Below are 21,213 nucleotides of genomic sequence, written 5' to 3'. Positions count from 1 at the left end.
GGAAGATTCAAGTTTACAGCCTCGGTGCCTTAAGTGGAGCTAGGCTGAGGTGAGAGTCCACTTCAGATAGTGTGTAGAGGTAGAATTAGCAAAAAAAAAAACAACTCCTCTCAAAGAGTATCAGAACCATGTACCTTAGGGGAGTCTGAGTTGACGAGGGAGGTCTCTCTTGCAGCTCAAGTCCAACAACCCCTGGAATTGGAACAGGTGCACAAGGACAGGAGAGGCACGAGTTCCGTTAGTAGCAGCCAAGACAAGCTGGGTCAGTTGAGCAGCGAGGTACTGGAACAACAGAGAAGGCATAGCCGGGGACAGGCTAGGTCAGTTACCTTCGGGCAGCAATGTACAAAGCAGTAAGCAGAAGCATGGTCAGAGGCAAGCCGAGGATTAGGGAATGCAGAAGAATGGTCAGCCAAGAAGGGCCAATAACAGAAGATCAGAGTCAAGATGCTGGGTGCAGGGAAGACCGGTCAGAATGGGAGGCTAGAATGTCACGACCTTAAATAGCCTGTTTAACGTGAACATCTGCAACCCGCGTGTGCGCACAAACACGCAGACTTGCACACACCTGTGCAGAGGCGCCCGGCCATGCACAATGCTTTGAGCCAAATTGCTTGCGCACATGCAGAATTCTGAGCACATGGGCCAAGCCTGGCTTCTTGACAGAGAGAGATCATAGGACACTAGCAAAAAAACTGAGGGCGTGGGAGGGGCTGTTCCACAATTATGTTTGCCAGAGTATGAAATGCATTTACTCTTCAGTGACCAGTGAATTACCTCAGTTCCCAAAATATTTGCACTGTTTACCATCTTTTAGTAAAGTAATGCTGTTCTTTATGGTGTTTGAGCCCGGGTCTTTCACTTTATATTGCCCCCCACACTTACTATAAGCCAACTGCGTACCATGTTTCTTAATTGCAGTCATATTTTTCTTCTACATATTTCTAATTCATAGGCACACTTTTTTTTTCTTCCTAGCACGGTATATATTGTGTTATTATGTTCTAAGTGACAAACTGCACAATTGTATGTGTCTGTATAGCATGTTATTATATGGCCCACTCTCCGGGCTGACCGCCCTAAATCCCACTAGCCATGCACACAATCTATCATTAAATCGAGATATACTGTATATGGACATTTACTCAGCATCAGCACCCTTTAATTTAATCACACCTTTGGGTTCAGTAACACTTACTCTTTTGCTTCATTTCTTTTGCTTCACTTTCAGAAACTGAGCTCATAGTTCTTCCCTCCATGTACCCTACCCTGACTCCATCAAGATCAATAACACAATTATCAATCCCTTCCCTCATGCCAGGGTGCTAGGTGTAATCCTGGATAATGAACTGTCCTTTAAGCACCACATTCAATCACTGTACAAATCTTGTCACCTTCAGCTGGGTAACATTTTCAAAATATGGCCCTTCTTAAAGGAGAACTATGGGGTCATGGCTTTTCCCCATAGTTGTCTCAGTATACAGCTCGCGGTATACTGAGACGCCGCAGCCGGAACGGATCCCGACATCGATGTCGAGATCCGCCCAGCTGCGTGAGTGACAGCTGGCTCTGCCTATCTAGAGGCAGAGCCAGCTGTACCCGCCCCCTCCCATCAGAGCAGGAAATCCAGCCCCTCCCGTCACGGCAGAGAGCCGAGAAAGTATTGAGAGGTGAACGAACACCGGTATCTGTTCGCTCACCTCCCGATCTACTGAGCCGACCTGTGACAGTCTCATTGTCACAGGTCGGCTAGAACTATGAGGTGAGTGGAAATCACTTATCTCATAGTTCTCCTTTAACTAATGTTCCCAAAAGCTAATTCACTCCCTTCTTAACTCTCAACTTGATTATTCAAACTCCTTCCTCGTTGGCTTATCTCTGCACAGGCTATTTCCCCTTCTCCAATGCTGATGCCAGACTCATTCACCTTACCAACTGATCAGTGTCTGCCATGTATCTCTGCCAATACCACTGGCTTACATTTGCCCCAAAACATAAAATAACATACAAAGTCATCAACAACCTTGCCTTAAGCTACATCACCAACTCATCTCAAAATATCAACCTAACTGTCCTCCAAGACCTCCTGCTCTCTAGCTGCCTTGCCAGTTCCTCCCATGCTGGTCTCAAGGGCTTTTTCAATCTTGTGGAACACATTATGTCAATCTGTCCGGCTATTTCCTACTACCGTATTTGCCGGCGTATAAGGCGGGTTTTTAGACTTAACATTTTTTTTGTGTTCCAGGTTCCGTCAGTATACCGCGCTGAGCCAATCACGGCAGGCTTTGTATTAATGAATACAAAGCCTGTATTAATTCCGAAAATGTTTTAGGTTGAAATGTGTCCGATTATTGAAATAAGTCCTTCCAAGTTTTCAGTCCTTTTCCATGCTCATCCCCCGGAAATCGGGGGTCCTCTTATACGCCAGGTATGGATGTTCCGGGTTCCATCAGTATACCGCGCTGAGCCAATCACGGCAGGCTTTGTATTAATGAATAAAAAGCCTGTATTAATTAATACACACCTGAAATGCTGCATATTCTACTTCTTGAGGGAACATAGGATTCTGAACCAACAGGCAGTGAGAAGAGATTTGAGGTAGGAGCTGGAGTGCTCTGCAGACATCTCTCCATGCTATATTAATACAGGCTTTGTATTCATTAATACAAAGCCTGTATTAATAAATACAAAGGCTGCCGTGATTGGCGCAGCGCGGTATACTGACGGAACCCGGAAGAAGGAGGACAGAGCGGGGATCGTGGACAAGGTAAGAGACTGTAATCCCGAGTGTGGCTCGGGGTTAACGCTTATGGTACTGAAAATTAACCCCGAGCCACACTCGGGAATACCGCCAGGGAGGTTAGTGGGTGTATTCAAACATTATTTTGGGCTATACTCATCTTATACGACGAGTATAGCCCAAAACCTATATGTTAACACAAAAAGTAGGGGGTCGTTTTATATGCCGAGTCATCTTATATGCCGGCAAATACGGTATATTCCAAATTATAGAGAGCAAGACAGCTCTTTCATCCATCTGTATAACCCAGAGCCACACCTCTACTAAATGTTGATTCATGATTCAGTGCAGTGGACAGCAGATACATGTTGTTTCTGATTCTCTAGCAGTGCCGTTTCTTTATGAGGGAGTAAGCAGGGAGGTATTGGCACTAATTTTTTTAAGTAGACCAAGCGTCACCTTATCTATCCCTATTTAGAAATAGAAAGATCCACAGGCATAAGTGCATAGAAAACTGAAAATGGTTAAACATAGAATGTATAAATACTTGCCTAATTTACCTCCCTACTGCTTCCTGGGCTGCACCTCTTGAGGTACTATGTTTCACATTTGGTAGAAATATCCCAAAGTCCAAAAACAATGGATTCGTTTGTACAATCTTATCAGGTTTATACTTCACTGCGACGTACTGTACAGACATACAGGTGAAACTCGAATAATTAGAATATCATGCAAAAGTAATTGCAGTAAGTGCTGCAAAAGGGGCCCAAAACCAAGTACTGAGTACATATGCATGCTTGTACTTTTCAGAGGTCCGATATTGTTCTATGTACAATCCTTGTTTTATTGATTGCATGTAATAATCTACTTTTTTGAGGTTGTGGATTTGGGGTTCTTGGGGTTTTCATGAGCTGTAAGCCATAATCATCACAATTATGACAAATCACGGCTTGAATTATCTTGCTTTGCATGTAATGAGTCTATCTCATATATTAGTTTCACCTTTTAAGTTGCATTAGTGAAATAAATGAACTTTGCACGATATTCTAATTATTCAAGTTTCACCTGTACTTGGTGCGTGAACCTTGGGAGGCCCTCTTGAATAGGAAAATCTCATATCTGACTGCCCAATCATATTATCTCAGCTACAAGAAAGAATCACAAAATGTTGCCGAAAGCCCATCCTATATGTTGGGGAAGTTAAGCAGAGAATTGCAGGTGCTATGATCAGTGAGAAACTCACATTTGATGACACTCAAAATTCGTGAAAATATGGCCCCCTTGGGTAGGATATCTTAAATCTGTTGGGTTTAATCATACACTATTGCTCAGTAGCTTACCCAATTTTTTGTACTTGTGGAGTCACTCCTGGTGGTAGCCCCCTTTCTTTTCTCCTGCCCTCTCCTGTGCCTCTTGGTTACCCATTTCCTTTTCTTCTCCTTGCTCCTCTTGCCTGACCATCTTTCTTCTTTAGTGTACTAGTCCTTCTCAGCGCGCTGCGTGCACAATTTTTAACCATCACATGGGTTGACTCGTGGATGAGTGGTGTTGAGCATCTTTACACCCACATCCCCTGCTCTTTACCTATGCCAGTGCGGTACAAGCCATTATAGCTTGACAAATAGAATGGTATATGCATATGATTTTTATTCCCATGTCACTTAGATGCTAGTGGTGTCATAGGTAGTTATTCTTACGAACCACTCATATTTTCTGAATTGTACAGTGAGGAAAATGATTTGATCCCCTGCAGATTATGTAAGTTTGCCCACTTACAAAGAAATGAAAGGTCTATAATTTTGATCATAGGTATATTTTAAATGATAGAGACAGAATACCAACCACAAATCCAGAAAAACCACGATACAAATATTATAAATTGAGTTGCAGTTCAGTGAGTAAAATAAGTATTTGATCCCCTACCAACAAACAATAATTCTGGCTCCTCCCACAGACTGGCTATGTGGTACTCAGATTAGTCCTGTCAATTTAAGAAAGTGCTCCTAACGACAACTCGTTATGTATATAAAAGACACCTGTCCACACAATCTTTTTTTTCCATTCAAACCTCACCACCATGGACAAGACCAAAGAGCTGCCAAAGGACGTTAGGGACAAGATTGTAGACCTGCACAAGGCTGGAATGGGCTACAAGACTATAAGCAAGAAGCTTGGTGAGAAGGAAACAACTGTTAGAGCGAGTAGTCGCAAATGGAAGGAATCCAAAATAACCATCAATCGCCCTTGGTCTGGAGCTCCATGCAAGATTTCGCCTCATGGGGTGAGGATGATCATGATAAAAGTGAGGGATCAGCCCAGAACTACAAAGGAGGAGCTTGTGAATGATCTCAAGGCAGTTGGGACCACAGTCACCAAACAAACCATTGGTAACACAATACGCCGCCATGTATTGAGATCCTGCAGCGCCCCCAAGGTCCCCTTCCTCAAGAAGGCACATGTGCAGGCCCATCTGAAGTTTGCCAATGAACATCTAAATGATTCAGAGAAGGATTGGGAGAAAATGCTGCGGTCAGATGAGACCAAAAATTGAGCTCTTTGGCATTTACTCGACTCGCTGTGTTTGGAGCAAGAAAAATGCTGACTATGACCCTAAGAACACCATCCCTACAATCAAGCACGGAGGTGGAAACATTATGATTTGGGGCTGTTTCTCTGCTAAAGGTACAGGCCGACTTTGACGCATTGAGGGGCCAATGGATGGGGCTATGTATTGTAAAATCTTGGATGAAAACCTCCTTCCCTCAGCCAGAACACTTAAGATGGATCATGGATGGATCTTTCAGCATGACAATGACCCCCCAAGGCAACAAAGTAGTGGCTCAAGAAGCAGCACATTAAGGTCATAGAGTGGCCTAGCCAGTCTCCAGACCTTAATCCTATAGAAAATGTATGGAGGGAGAGGACCCTTCACATTGCCAAGCGACAGTCAAGAAACCTTAAGGATTTAGAAGATCTGTAAAGAAGAGTGGACCAAAATCCCTCCTGAGATGTGTGCAAACCTGGTAACTAACTAAAAGAAACGTCTTACCTCTGTGCTTGTCAACAAAAGGTTTCTCCACCAGGTTCTAAGCCGTGTTTTGCTTGCAGATCAAATACTTATGATACAAATGTTATAAATGGAGTAGCAGTTTAGTGAGTAATGTGTTTTTCTGGATTTTTGGTTGATATTCTGCCTCGATCATTTAAAATACACCTATGATAAAAACGATAGACCTTTCATTTCTTTGTAAGTGGGCAAACTTACAAAATCTGCAGGGGATCAAATAATTATTTGCCACACTGTACAAATAGATTGATACCACTCCATACTGTGCTGCAACAATTGCTTATTGTAACTTCCTTGTATTGTTCTTTTATATCCTGTGTTTTTCCACATGCTAAAATAAAAATATTGTAAAAGAAAAAAAGCGAACGTATGATTTCTATGTGTGTGTGTTCCAGAGCAAACATTAGGCACGAGGAGCACAGAATACAAAATGGAAACTCAATAATAGACTAAACTTGCTTCTTACTTGCATATGCATGCTCAGAAAAGCTAATACTCCACATCAAATTTTAGTGTATGTTACCAAAAGGCTCTGTAACACCACAGATTTTAATTACACATTGCAAACATTACAAAATAAGAAAACCCAAACAATACTGTTTGCAAATTAAAGTGTTTTAGAACTTCTCTGCAACCAGAAGTCCCTTAAGATTTCAAATGTCTGTCCAAATTTGAGATTTTACATATACATAAGCATCCTTGATACCTAGACAGCATACTTTGGCAAACTAAGAACATATTTTATTTCTTGGAGATTGTATGTGTCCTTAGAATTTTTATCAATGTTTGGCATCAATGAGAGGAGAAGCCCCAAGTAGTAATACAAAGGGGAAAAACATATGTACACATATCCATGTGAGTTCTTGCTCTCACACTGGCAAGCTGGCATACAAAGTTTTGAATTTGAATTCAATTATAGTGAAAATCTCTCAAATCTAAAGAATGGTGTGCAAATGCTTTTGTAGTCCGAGAAGGTGTTACTAAAAAGGTGGCCACATACATTATGCTAATTACAGTCAGTTCTTGATGAACCGGACGAAATTCACAGAGGGTGTCGCAGTAGGCACCCTTTCGGCCAGCATCCCTCTATCAGCTGACGAAGGAGGCCGGCAGCCGCTGTCAGTATACAATGAAGCCAGAAGGCGATTCCTCAATCAACTCTGCCAAGTGTTGTTGGAGGAATCTGTTCTATTTTTGTTCAGCCAACGGGTTCAACAAAAAAATAGAAGAGTGTATGGCCAGCTTTGGAATCCATCCTTAAAACTCAAACTTTTTAAACAAAAAAAAAGTGACAGCTCACCATTTACTAGACTATTGGTTGGCCCAGATTGCAGCTGGTAGAAGTAAAAATTGCCCCAGCGTGGAAGTAAAAAAAATGCTGTGGCGGAGGTCAATGTATGTAAACAACTTCTTGGCGTCAGTGGGAGCAATGGTACCCTAAATGATTATTTTATAAACACACACACACACACACACACACACACACACACCTTGTTCACAGTCAGTAGGGACCTTCTAACAATGCAATAAGATGCAGCAGTAGGTGTAAATATTGAAATTGTGGATATCAGATAGGCTACTGGGAATGTGAAGCGTGAGAACCCTCATAATAACCGGTCATCTAACAATCACTGGCCACAACTGTGGGATTTCTCTGCATAACAAATGCATGATTATGCAATGTCATATTTATAGGCAGATCAACATATGACCAACAGTTTTCCATAACACACTGAAAGTTCTTTAAATATAGAACAGCAACTAAAATAAAAATACATCTGCATAGTAAGCTTATAATGCCTCAGAAACACATGACAGAAAAGAGCAATACCCTCCTTGCATGATGTAAACAGATGATGAACCATTTACTTGGTTAAGAACTGAGGAAAGTTGGGGCATCCACAACAAGTTATACCTGCTAGAAGTGTGCCAACTTCAAGTTACTTTAACTGTCCCCAGGCCACTACTACTCTGTGTTGCAGTGGTCTTTACTAAATTAAAGTTGTAAGTAGCCACTGCATAAAATGAATATGCAAGAAAGCAGGATTGTTGACTTACCTGTAAAAATCAGTTTCTTTGAGTACAGGCAGTGCCTGAGTTACGAACATCCGAGTTGCACACAACTCGTATTTCCAAACTGAGGTCCCAGGCTGTTCTACTAGTTGTAATGCTACTGTGCTCGTAGTACTGTACCTCCTGTACATTACAGGACGTTGTTAGACGTGCAGACAAGGAGTGCCTGCCTCTTCTTCCAGGTCTGGTACTGTACATTACAGGAAGTTGTACAAACATCTGTAACGGGAGGACACAAACTAGCGTCCTCCCGTCACCCTAAGCTCAGTATACCGCTACAGCTCGCGGTATACTGAGACGCCGCAGCTGAAGCGGATCCCTACAATTATGTCTGGATCCGCCCAGCTGTGTGAGTGACAGCTAGTTCTGCCTATCTAGAGGCAGAGCCAGCTGTAACCGCCCCCTCTCCCGTCCGCCAGTCAGAGCTGGCGGATCGGGGAGGGGGGAATCCAACCCCTCCCCTGTCACGGCAGAGGGCTGTGACAGGATCGAGAGGTGAGCGAACCTATATGTTCGCTCACCTCCCTATCTACTGAGCCGACCTGTGACAGTCTCATTGTCACAGGGTCGGCTAGAACTATGAGGTGAGTGAAAAGCACTCACCTCATACTTCTCCTTTAAAAGTGCATTCAAGTACCCTATTAACAAAAATGTATCTTATTTGTGTATCACTCGGCTGTAGATCTTCAAATCATCTCTGAATTGGTGCGGACACTGTCCTTCCTTCTAGAGGGTGACTACTTTTGTTCCCCATGGTCCCTGTGTGTGTTGTAAAGTAGTCACCGCTCCAAGCTCACACCTGTGATGGACTACAATCTCAATACAATTTAGTAAACTAAATGTGAGAATTCAGCTGCACTTTAAGTATAACTTCTTAATAACTATACTAGATAATCAGGGAATGACCACTTTACTGCCAGTGCCAAACACAACAATGAGGCATAAAAAAAAAAAACATGCTATAAATATCCCAACTATGAATTACCTTCTCTGCACATACTTATACACATCACATGGGTTTAATTTTACACCAATATTTTAATATAATATTTGATGTGCAACACTTGTATTAGTAAGTGTCTCCCTATTTTAACAGTAAAATGGGTTAGAGCGACTTGGCACCATTTAAAGGATTTTAACATGAAAGAATAAACAAACGCACCAAATCAAAACCTGTGTAAAAAGCAATACTGATCCTGCGCAGGCAGCGCAAGCTTTGCATTCATGTCTAGCAAGATAAGAGAATGCCATACAAGCATTTTTGGTGTGAGGCAGTACTCTAAAACAAATGGCCTCAATCAAAAGGTCACCACAATAAGGGTTCATGTAGATAGACATTTCATGTCCTACATTGCCTTTTCCATTTAAAAGCCTCACTGCTCAAGCACATGCATTTAAAATATAAAATGCAGTATTTGTTAAGAGGACAAAGGTCGTTGATTCTTAAGGTGCCCATCGACTTTTTGTCCGATAATCGTATGTGTGCATTGCAGTGTCCGACCGACAATACTGTACAATCGTACAACTTTTGACGGTCAAGCATGTTTGAAAACTTTGCTAGATCTTACGATTGTCGTAAGGTTGCTAGCGTTTCCGTCCGTCAAAAGTCGTACGATGTACACTGCGCTTGCGCTAACGAAAATACGACAAATCAATTACCGCATTTCGTCCAGGTGCTTTTGGTTAATTACGGCTAAATGATTCTTGCGATCATCGGGGCAGGATGGGGCTGCCGTACGAAAATCGTACGACTATTCGATCATCGGACGAAAAGTTTCATCCGATAATCGTAAGGTGTATGGGCACCTTTAGACCACTAGGTTATGTAGTTACCGACAGGTGACTGGACACTGTCAAATCAGTCAAAGCTGCAGGACAGCCCTGGATATGAGCTCCCACTCCCAACCCGTCTTAGTGTCCAGACAGCTTGCGAATATCGGTGCGATGGCCGGGGCAGGATGGGGCCACCGTACGAAAATCGTACAACGGTTCGATCGGACAAAAATTTTCGTCCGATGATTGCAAGTGTATGGGCACCTTTAGTTGTGGAGTAAGCAGTAGAGTGGATCACAGAAAGTAGAGGGGATGGTCCCGTGTCTGGTGATGTAATCCAAGAAATGGATTTTACAGTTAAGACAAAAATCTTTTTTCCTGATTGTACATCACAGGACATAAGGAGTTAATTCTTAGACTACTGGGATAATCAAAATAAGTCTAATAGAGGGGTGGGCAAGACAAACAATGGTTAATTGACCCAAAGGACAGAAACCCTAACAGGGAACAGAGAACAATCCATGGCCGCCTGACGGACCATCCATGAAAAACTGGCATCTTCAGAAGCCTGAACATCCACCTGGTAGAATTTAACAAGTGTGCAGTGACGACTTGTAGATTTGGGATATCAAAGCCTGGTGCTAAAAAGCCCAAGAAGCATTAACACTTCTAATAGAATAAGCCATGACCAGAAAAGGAGGAACTTTCCCCTTCAGCTCATAGGACTGGAAGATATTCCAACCTATCCACCTAGCAACAGTGGAACATTAGGCAGGCAGTTCCATGGGCCAAATTAGCGTGTCAGCATACACCTGAAGCTAAAATACAACTTTTGGGTGAACTAATACTTTGGCCACTAAATCTAAAATGAAAAAGGTCATATTGTTTGCAACACATTTACAATTTAATGGACACAAAAATTCAGCTTCCCAATGGCATGGTTCCTAAACAATCATACATTCCAAGTCCAAGGTTGCTGGTAATCGCCCCCTTACCATCTCCCAACCACAGACTATATAGAAACCACAACAGATATCCAGTGATAAATTGCAATAGAATTACTCTGTTACCATGCATATTAGCACTGAATAGGAGTTCCGTTAAATTTTGACATTTAGGAAACTCCGATGTATATCCTACTGATTTATGGAAGACAGATTATGCAACAAGAAACAAAACAGCGGCAGACATTTTGTTTTCTATGGCATTTACTGGACAGTGTCTCTTAAAATACTGATCTTAACAATGTTACCTTCAGTTTAAGTGTTTTCAGTTCTAATAATATATCAAAAATCTTTTAAATATCGGTCCATGAATGTTATTAAATTCTCATTCACATAAACAGTTCAGGAAAATTATACAGTTTACGTATAGTGGCCATTAAAATCGCTTTGCCATAACCAATACCGCCCATTTTTTTCTTCCTCCAGTTTCCAAAAATCAGTGTCTTTGAGACTTGGAAGTTCAATACTCGACTGCCAATTCATAGATATCTAAAGCAGACCAATAGTCAAAGTAAGACCCAAACGATCCCTGACCGGCTTGCAACTTCAACATCCAAAAAGGTAGAAGCAGTCCTAAAATACTTGCTGCAGAACTCAGTTCGGCTTGATCACACCACATCCAGTCTACTGACCAATATCTCCTGAATAGGAGAATAGGAAGGTCAGTCTGGCTAACTCTCCCCTTCAGAAGGTGATGTGGTTATGGGAATTTAGAGCAACAGATAATGCAGAGAAGGCAAATACTTCAGGGCTTCTGATACCTTTTATTACCTTAAGTGAGCAAGGTGGGGCAGGGAAGCACATGAGACTTATTTTGATGATGGGTTTGTTTTAGGGGAAATCAAACACGTACAGATCGCAATTGCATCACAGGCAGTGGAAAAGTAAATGACTGATAGAATACGACATGAATAGGACAACATACAGCATTTGGTATGAATACTTTGTATGTGGGTGCATTAAATATTTGAATATGCAAATGACCTAGAAGGCAATAAACATTTTGTAAACAAATAAATATGAAATGTCCTGGATAAGAACAGATGAAGAGACAAAATCAGTCATACACAGTGCCAATCTCCTAAACAGCAAGTGCGACAAAGGACAAGGCTAAATCCACAGTGAAAACAACATTCAGTCCAGGCCACAACATGCCTTTCAGGATTCACAGTCCAAAAGCACAGAGTGGACAACACAAAAAGCAGCACAAAGATGTAATTGAGGAGTTCTGGTATCAGATGGTGAAGCTCAATCCCATTGCTCAGAACCCCAAATGTAGAAAAAGATACATGTTGTTGATACAAGTCTTTGATATGTTACAATAATAAGGCAGAATGTAGAAAATAAGAAAGGGAGATGTACAGGGATGGAAGTGTGAAAAGCAAATAGAAAATAAAATGATAGCATAATCCGATTCATTATGGAGAGTAAGGTAACAATACAGGAAATGTCCTTCGCAGCAGGGCCAGGAGATGCCTTTGGTTCACTAGTGGCGTTACCAGTCTATACGAGTCCAGTCTTTTGGTGAATGCACCTTAACCTGGAGTTTTACCCCTCATTTCCCACAAGTTCTTCTCAAGACAAATGCTTAACTAGATAAAGTTTCTCGCCATGCTCGCTGGTGAAAATTGGAGCCTTTTTGTAATGTTCTACCAGTTCCTCCATGGTGGTAAACTTGCGCTGACCGATGCAATACACATTGTCTTTCATCTGTACTTTGAAATGCTTGTTCTTGCCTTGAGCTTTCAGCGACACAGAGAAGTCATTTGGCTTGAAAGAAGAAAAAGGAAATATATTAGAATAGGAGCACGAACTGCATGAAATGGTTTCTTTTTATACTTCAATCATTTACAGCCAATACCAGGATATAAAACACAGCAAGATTGCGCTCACGTTTGTTGAGCTATCCTATTGATCAGTGAATCCATCATTCATATTACATGACCAACAGCGTGGCTTGGGAAGTGGCAGGACTAGAGATGTAACATTTCTGGAAATTTTGAAGCCATGGAGAAAAAAAACAACAACATTTCTTAATTTTTTCCCCCGGAAAAATATGGAAATTTTCAGGAAAAAAAATAAATCATTGTGGAGTATTTTTATAAATTGAAAGTAATTTTGCTACACTCAGACTTGCAAAAGATTTACTGGCGCTAGTATAAAGCTACAAATCACCACTTGTATTCAACAAACTAAAGCTGTCCATATACTGCTCAAATTTAGGCTTAACTCCACTGATTCCAACCCAATTCAACCTTAAAGCCTATTTCCACCTTACATAGTATCGGAGGTTGAATAAAGACACAGGTCCATCAAGTTCAACATGTGCGTGCGTGCACATGTGTGTATACGAGTCCCTGTATGGTCACTTTTGTGGAGGTATTAAAAAAACATATGCCAGCAATGTACACCAAGTGTACATGAAGCAGGCATAGGCAGTTGCTGCATATAAACACAGAAACTTGCGTTTTTGTTACCCTTCCTCCTCATATCCTCATGCAAGCGGCCGCCTCTGTGCTATGCAAGCAATCTGTGTGAATATCAATATAATCACAGGGAGCGGGGCAGCTATTTACAGCTTGCTTTACAGTCCGACCCCAGTATCTGTGTTTCCTGTGGAGACATTTTTGTATTTGTAGGATTCAAGCCCCCAAAAAAAGTTCACAAAAAGAAATGAAGAAAGCCTTCAATTCGAGTCATGAAAATGTGCACACATATACTGTACATCATCTCTGCACCTCTTCATTACCACAATACATGCAAATCACTTGTTGTACTAATACGGCCGGCAGCTTCCTAGAGCTGAGCGAGCATATTTAAATGTCCCGCCAGCCACCCGTGCACGTGAGCCGGAAACTGCCAACATTTTAAAATATAGAGCCGGCGGAACGCTTGTATAAGGTGAAGGTCCGTGTGTTGGTCTTGGATACCCCTGATGTCTCCCTAAAGAGGACCTGTCACACCCTCTTTGCCATCACATAGAGGGTTTTCTTAGCCCCCTATGCGATAGCAATAGAGTTAGGTAAAAAAAATAGGAAAAAAATAAAAAAGAAGTTGCAAAAGATTTTGAAAAAGGAAAAATCACATCCATGAAATTTTAATTCCCTTAAGTCCCCACCCATACATACACACATGCCAACATGAGTTGGGTGTGCATACGTGCGAAAGCGATGATTTCGCCCATTACGCTGCACATGTTACATACAGGTGAAACTCGATTAGAATATCGTGCAAAAGTTCATTTATTTCACTAATGCAAATGCTTGTGCACCTTTTTTCTTCCACACTTTTCCCTTCCACATAACTTTCTATTAATGTGCTTTGATACAGCACGTTGGGAACATCCAACTTCTTTTGCAATTACCCTTTGAGGCTTTCCCTCCTTATGGAGGGTGTCAATGATGGTTTTCTGCACAACTGTCAGGTCAGCAGTCTTTCCCATGATTGTGATTCCTACTGAACCAGACTGAGAGACCATTTAAAGGCTCAGGAACCCTTTGCAGGTGTTATGGCTTCATTAGCTGATTAGAGTGGGACACTTTGAGCCTAGAATATTGCACCTTTTCACAATATTCTAATTTTCTGAGATTGTGGATTTGGGGTTTTCATGAGCTGTAAGCCATAATCATCACAATTATGACAAATCACAGCTGGAACTATCTTGCTTTGCATGTAATGAGTCTATCTCATATATTAGTTTCACCTTTTAAGTTGCATTAGTGAAATCAATGAACTTTTGCACGATATGCTAATTATTCGAGTTTCTCCTGCATCTCTGCGAACATCGCAGAGAAAGCAATAATTCTAGGACCATCACCGATGACACTAAACTGATGAGCGGTAAAATCGTTGCCTATAGTCAATCTTGGGTTTGGTAGTTTTTCGCGATTTCTTAGGTGCGCGCAATTTTAAAGCTCGACATGTTTGGTGTCTATTTACCCGACGTGAACCAGTCTTTTATATTTTACCAAAAAATTGGGTAACAATAATTGTTTCCCAACATAATGGGGGGAAAAAAAACCTTTTCAAAATTTGCAGTAATTTTTCCATAATATAGTAAAAAACAAAAACCCCCAGTGATGAATAAATACCACCAAATAAAAGCTCTATCTGTCCCCAAAAAATTGTATAAAATTCATTTCAGTACAGCGTTGCATGACTGAATAAACGTCAGTCAAAGTACTGCAGCGCTGAATACTGAAAAATGGCCGGGACAGGAAGGGGGTGAAGACACCTGGTCTTCAAGCGGTTAAATCCTGCCCCTAGGCTTCAGTTTTGTAAGCCAACAGTACATAGGTCCAATAAAAAGAGGGGTGGGACCTGGATCCCTCAACAGACTTCAATCCCATTCATGTTAGCAGAGGATCATTGTAAATGTATTGTTGCAGGCACTCTATATGTACATGTACTATATACTACATATAGAGTGCACTGAAGCAGTGCCCCCAGTGGCAGAAATGCAGATTTCTTTTTCAGTTTGAGACCTGCATTGAGAAGTTCAGTGTTACTTGAATTGTATTCCAGGATTTGCTTGTCTTCAGCTGAGAGAATGTGCAATCATTTAAGACTTTATAACATTAAGACCTTAAAAAGGAGAACTATGAGGCGAGTGATTTTCACTCAACCTCATAGTTCTAGCCGGCGTGTGACAATGAAACTGTTACACGTCGGCTCAATAGATCGGGAAGTGAGCGAAGACATACCGTCGCTCTTCCACTTCTCGATCAGCTCCCTGCAGGTATTCCCCCCCTCCCTGCTCCGATCCTCCAGCGCCAACTGGAGGAACGAACGGGGGAGGGGGCAGGTACAGCTGGCTCGGCCTCTAGATAGGCAGAGCCAGCTGTCACTCACGCAGCTGGGTGGATCTCGACAGTAATGTCGGGATCCGTCCCGGCTGCAGCGGTCTCAGTATACCACAAGCTGTAGCTTGCGGTATACTGAGCTTTGTGTCACAGGAGGACGCTTGTATATGTCCTCCCGTGACCCTGAGGAGAACTATGGGGAAAAACACTTAACCCATAGCTCTCCTTTAATGAAAGATTTCTGAGGCTTTATGTTTAGTGTGAATACCATGTCACAGATATATTATATATCATTGTATAAGAACATATTCCACACTCCTTTTTCTATATTTCAATTTTTCCAGAAAAAAACCAAACAAAAAACGGCTTTGGGGGGAAAAAACTGAAATTTGTCTCCCAATGTTTCCGTTTTCCCCCCCAGCCCTTCCCATCTCTAGTTATGGCAAGTACAAAAACCTTACTTTCTTTTATCGAGTCACACAAATATAGTAACAGGGCCACCCATGGCTCACATTTTGGCCAGTGCATGAATCGACCATAATTTGAGCAGTGTATGTCTATCTAGGGAATTAATATATTCCTGTGTCCCTCAATTGACAAGAAAGAAATTACTTTTTTCTGCAGATAATCTACATATGTAATGACAGTGTAAACGGTACAAACATCCTAAGCTCACATAGCCAGGTGCACATATACAAGCTCAGAGACTATGCATTATGGCTTTGTTGCTACAAAAATCTTGTGGGGGATAAGTCTGTAGTAGGTGCCATGATGTCTGGCTACGGCTGCTTCTTTTCCTGCCATTGCTCTCTGTTATAGGCTATTTTTTATTTCATTTAGGGGAAATGCTGGTCTGACGGCTGCCGAGCAGAATAAACACACAAATGTGTGTCAAACATTGCACTGGACTGTGGTGTTATAACATTGTGACACCAGTTTTGTCATTATTAAAAATGAATTCTGTAAACTACTGTCACAAAGATGTATAAATATTCACCATTGTGACATACATTTAAAGTGACACTAAACTCAGGAGTTAAATCTTAAAAATGAATTCAAGTACCTTAAAAAGAGAACAATGAAGTAATCCTTTTTTCCCCATAGTTCTTCCTCAGGGTCAAGGGAGGACATATACAAACATCCTCCTGTTACCCAAAACTCAGGATATAGCAGGCTTTTGCCCGCTATATGCCGACAGCACCGCAGCCGGAACGGATCCTGACAATACTGTCGAGATCCACCCTGCTGGCTGGTTGACAGTGGGCTCTGCCTATCTAGAGGCAGAGCCAGCTATGCTTGCCCCCTTCCCCATCTGTCCCTCCAGTCAGCGCTGGAGGATCGGCGAGGGGAGGTGTCAGTCACAGCTCTCTGCAGGGAGATGATCGGGAAGTGAGCATCGGCATGCTTTTGCTCACTTCCCTATCAATAGAGCTGACCTGTGACAGTTTCAATGCTCTAACTTTGGGGACGAGTGTACTTCACTAACCTCATAGTTCTTATTTAAGTAATGACACAAATGTATCTTGTGTGTATCACTCAGCTGTAGATCCTCAAATCATCTCTGAATTCATGCTGACATTGTCCTTCCTTCCGGAGGGTGACTACTTTTGTTCCCTATGGTCCCTGTGTGTGTTGTAAAGTAGTCACTGCTCCAGGCTCAATCCTGTGATGAACTCCAATCTCATGTTTAGTTTACTAATTTGTATTGAGATTGTAGTCCATCACAGGAGTGAGCTTGGAGTGGTGACTACTTTATAACACACACAGGGACATGAGGAACAGAAGTAGCAACCCTCCAGAAGTAAGGACAGTGTCAGCACCAATTCAGAGATGATTGGAGGATCTACAGCCGAGTGATACACAAATAAGATACATGGTTGTTAATAGTTAAATCTTAAAAATGCATTCAAGTTCCTTTAACTCCTGACTTTGGTGTCACTTTAACACTGCAAAATGTGACCCAGATGCTAGTAGAAACACCCTGTATAAGAAAAGGAATACTGCTGCACTCTACAGCAGGCAGCGACTCCAATCTTCATTCTTTACTGTTGTGACACAGGAGCCAGCGGATGGCACCACAATAACACGAATATGAAAAATGGGGGACTTAGCCATCACTGGGACAGAAAATCACTGACAAAAGATATAGCCCTTACCCACGCAAATAAAAAAAAGTGTGCCCTGAGAAGAGGTGAGGGGACATTTCTTCAGCACTGACACAGATAATAAATCCTGGCACGGGCTCTTCTAAACCTTCCCTGCTCTTTCCAAAATACTAAATGCTTGAACTGGGCTTTAATTTAAAAAAAAAAAAAGGAGAATGCAATGCAGGAGGATATTCTTGCAGGATTTGAGCGCCCAGGTCTCCCGGCATATAGTGCTGAGGCACAAGGACATCAGCACTGCCTTCTGCAGCTGGGTTCCCAGGGAAGTATTTTTTTTTTTTAAATGCTGCATTTTAGCCCACTCCTAATACAGTCAACTCTCAGTTATCCGGTATTCAACTAACCAGAACTCTCATCTAAACATTTGTCTTAAGTGTGTCTATTTGCCTTAAATTTGCTTTTGATTACTGCATTTCAATATTAATATGAAGTCAATACAGAGTTTATGTTATGGTATAGTATGGAATATGGCATTAGTCAGACCTATTTTTAATACTGACTCTCAAGCAACCAGAAACTATATTTATCTGGAACCTACCTATCCCCTTGGATGCCAGAAAACGGGGAGTTTACTGTATACCTTTTCTTATACAGATGCTCTGAGGTTGGCAAGGAACCTCACCTCATGCAGCAGTTTGAGCGGCAAGCCTCACTCATTTTTTCCCCCCCGCACATTTTTGACAAGTTGTGCCTGGCACATTTGGGGTGCCTTTATCAATGGAACATGCATATTCCTCAAATTGCAGGAACACCCATCAATGTGCATGCTTTTGCATGCATTCGGGGTATAATTTGCAGACAGAAAATGGTTATAGTTCTAAAAAAATTAAAACATTCTTGCGAATGTTATTAAAGAACTATGAGGCGAGTGCTTTTCACTCACCTCATAGTTCTAGCCGACCTGTGACAATGAGGCTGTCACAGGTCGGCTCAGTAGAACGGGAGGTGAGCGAACACATACCGGCGTTCGCTCACCTCTCGATCCTGTCACGGCTCTCTGCGGTGACAGGGGAGGGGCTGGATTCCCCTCTCCCCGATCCCCCAGCGCCTACTGGCGGAACGGACGGGGGAGGGGGCGGGTAAAGCTGGCTCTGCCTCTAGATAGGCAGAGCCAGCTGTCACTCACGCAGCTGGGCGGATCCCGGCACAATTGTCGGGATCCGCTTCAGCTGCGGCGTCTCAGTATATCGCAAGCTGTAGCTAGTGTCCTCCCGTTACCCTAAGTAGAACTATGGGGAAAAGCCCTGACCCCATAGTTCTCCTTTAATTCAGTGATTAGAAAAGAAATCCATAAAGAATGCGGAAGCCAGTGAGTAAGTCTGCCCAAAGCCACCTTATAGTCTGGTAACACGGGCTCTTAGTTATATGAAAAAGATTTTAAATTGAGGCTTTAGATGAAGTCCTTTTGAAGCTTACAGGATACTCGGGCTCCTGAAGTGTTGTCAAGCTCTAAAGTGATTGAGCGTTATCGGCAGATTAATAGCACTTACCGAAGATTCACTATCTCTGATTAGGAAGTCCCCCTCGTTGCCTCGTTCATTGAGCGCCATTTCTGCCTGATGCCGTGTAACTTTTCCATAATACCACGGATGGCCAGCAAAGCGTCCAGAGACGGAAGGCCCTATGTAATCACAGCGGGGTGGCAATGGCTCATAACCCGAGCTGGGCTGTAAGTTCTGCATTATAGTGACGTAGTTCTTTGGTACAAGACCCACCAGGCCATTGCTCTTCCGGCATTTCCACCATTCGGGATCATTCTCTGGCTTCTCAATCACATCCATCATTTCACCTTTCTCAAAATTAAGCTCCTCCTCATTAGATGAGCTAAAAGGATACAAAGCCTGGACCACATGGAGCGAGCGGCCATTGTTGAGGTTGTTGACAACTGCTGCCAATTTTTCAGACAAAGTTCCTACTTGGTCTCCAGAGGGGCTATCATTCTCCTCAGTCACGTAATTTGACGGGAACCAGCCTACACGTCCATTGTAACTGCCCCGCCACCAACCGTCACTGCACTTTTCCATTACTATCACCTTTGTTCCTTTCACCAAAGATAACTCATCCTCTCTTTCAGCTGCGTATGTGAACTTAACATAGGCTGGCATGTTAAGGTCGTACAGACGTTCTGTATCCGATAAACTTTCATCTGCTGTGGAAGACGAATCGGGCATGTTTGTTTTCCGCTTTACTTTTCCAATACCTGGAAATAAAGACACAAATATTAAGAACATTTCTGAACCAAAGGCTCTTAAATATTATGTAAAGCCCTAACTTATTTTCATCTTGCATAAAGAAGGGCCATATCTAGAATTCCTCCTCTCATTTTGTGTTCCAGCGATAGTGGTCAGCAGGTCAAATAGAGAAGGATAATTGACTTAAGATAACCAACTATCCTCTAGAATTGTGCATCGCAGTTATACAATTATTTTAATACCAGAAAATTAAACTGACTACCCGACTCAAGTATGTTAGATATAAGTGACAGTCCCTGGGCAACAGTAACATGGGCAACATATCTGCACAATCATGACAATCAGGATAACAAACCACATCAAATATACATAGTGTCAGCTGTATGATACCTGCTCCTGACTGATGTGGTCAATGAATGTCCAGTCATCTATATGTGTATGTATATGAAGGGCAATAGAAAAATGTCACCAGCACACCATAAGTTGAAAAAGCAAAATATTTTATTGCCAATAGCTGTATTGCCAATGAGATACAGCTATTGGCAATAAAATATTTTGCTTTTTCAACTTATGGTGTGCTGGTGACATTTTTCTATTGTTCATGTGTGGCGGCGCCATCCGCAGTCATTTCGAGCACCCATCCTCATCAAGTAAGGAGTGCGGTATGGTTCCGGTTTCTGTATATGAAGGGCAGCGCAAACATGATGCTCCAGCCTTGTATTATCCTGCATGTTTGCGGTCTACCAGGAACAAATGTTTTACCATTGTTTTCTGCAATTGTTGTGGTTTCACCGATTCTGCCACAAGGAGGGTACAAATGAAAGTGTCTTTAAATCTCCCAAAACATTAGGAGGTTAATTTATCAAAACTGGATCAGGCAAAATCTGGAGCAGTTGTGCATGGCAACCAATCGGCGTCTCAATTTCATTTTCAAATCTTAACTGAACTGAAGAGAGAAGTTAAGTCAACCAAAAACCATTCAGATTTTGTCAGCTGCAGTTTTGATAAATTCCGCCCACAGTATATTTTCCAGAAAGCAGAGACCCTGTGGAATTAAAATGGCAGTTGCAATTTATGTCACACAATATTTGTGTTACTGTTTATCAAATGAATATTTTCAGTTCTCAATTCACACTTCATTATATTGCTATCACATAGGGGCAAACAAGCTCTCTATGTAATAGCACACATACAGTGACAGGTTCTCTTTATGGCGACATCTGGGTCAATAAGACTCCTAATGTCACCCAGGGACCCCCAAAGAAGCTGATCAGATATAAAACTCAAGTTTTAAGTAAAATATAAAAGTTAAGGTTGTGTTGAATATATAACAAATTTGTTACGCCATAGTGTCCAAAGACATGCTGGTTAATTGGCTCCTGTCTAAAAGGTGGCCC

The 21,213-nt window shown here is 42.0% G+C and overlaps 1 protein-coding gene and 1 long non-coding RNA gene across 4 annotated transcripts in view; one reads left to right on the top strand and one right to left on the bottom strand.

Annotated features, from left to right (window-relative positions):
• Positions 1–11,803: 11,803 nt before the first annotated feature.
• Positions 11,804–21,213, top strand: part of LOC108799849 — a 14,768-nt gene continuing 5,358 nt past the window's right edge. Inside the window, exon 1 of the long non-coding RNA XR_001942055.1 lies at positions 11,804–11,888. This is a non-coding gene — a long non-coding RNA (uncharacterized LOC108799849). The remainder of the gene's footprint in view (positions 11,889–21,213) is intronic.
• The window catches only part of NCK1 (NCK adaptor protein 1), a 116,092-nt gene continuing 107,055 nt past the window's right edge, over positions 12,177–21,213 (bottom strand). For all 3 annotated transcript variants that reach the window (XM_018571777.1, XM_018571776.1, XM_018571778.1), the window contains 2 exons: positions 19,115–19,824; positions 12,177–12,427 (listed from right to left, as the gene is read on the bottom strand). In XM_018571777.1, the coding sequence (XP_018427279.1) occupies positions 12,233–12,427; positions 19,115–19,824 (905 nt within the window). In that variant the 3' untranslated portion in view covers positions 12,177–12,232. The remainder of the gene's footprint in view (positions 12,428–19,114; positions 19,825–21,213) is intronic.

The sequence above is a fragment of the Nanorana parkeri genome, unplaced genomic scaffold (genome assembly GCF_000935625.1).
Source record: "Nanorana parkeri isolate BGI_ZX_2015 unplaced genomic scaffold, ASM93562v1 scaffold1835, whole genome shotgun sequence".
NCBI classification, from domain to species: domain Eukaryota; kingdom Metazoa; phylum Chordata; class Amphibia; order Anura; family Dicroglossidae; genus Nanorana; species Nanorana parkeri.
This window is presented reverse-complemented; position numbering and strand designations above follow the sequence as displayed.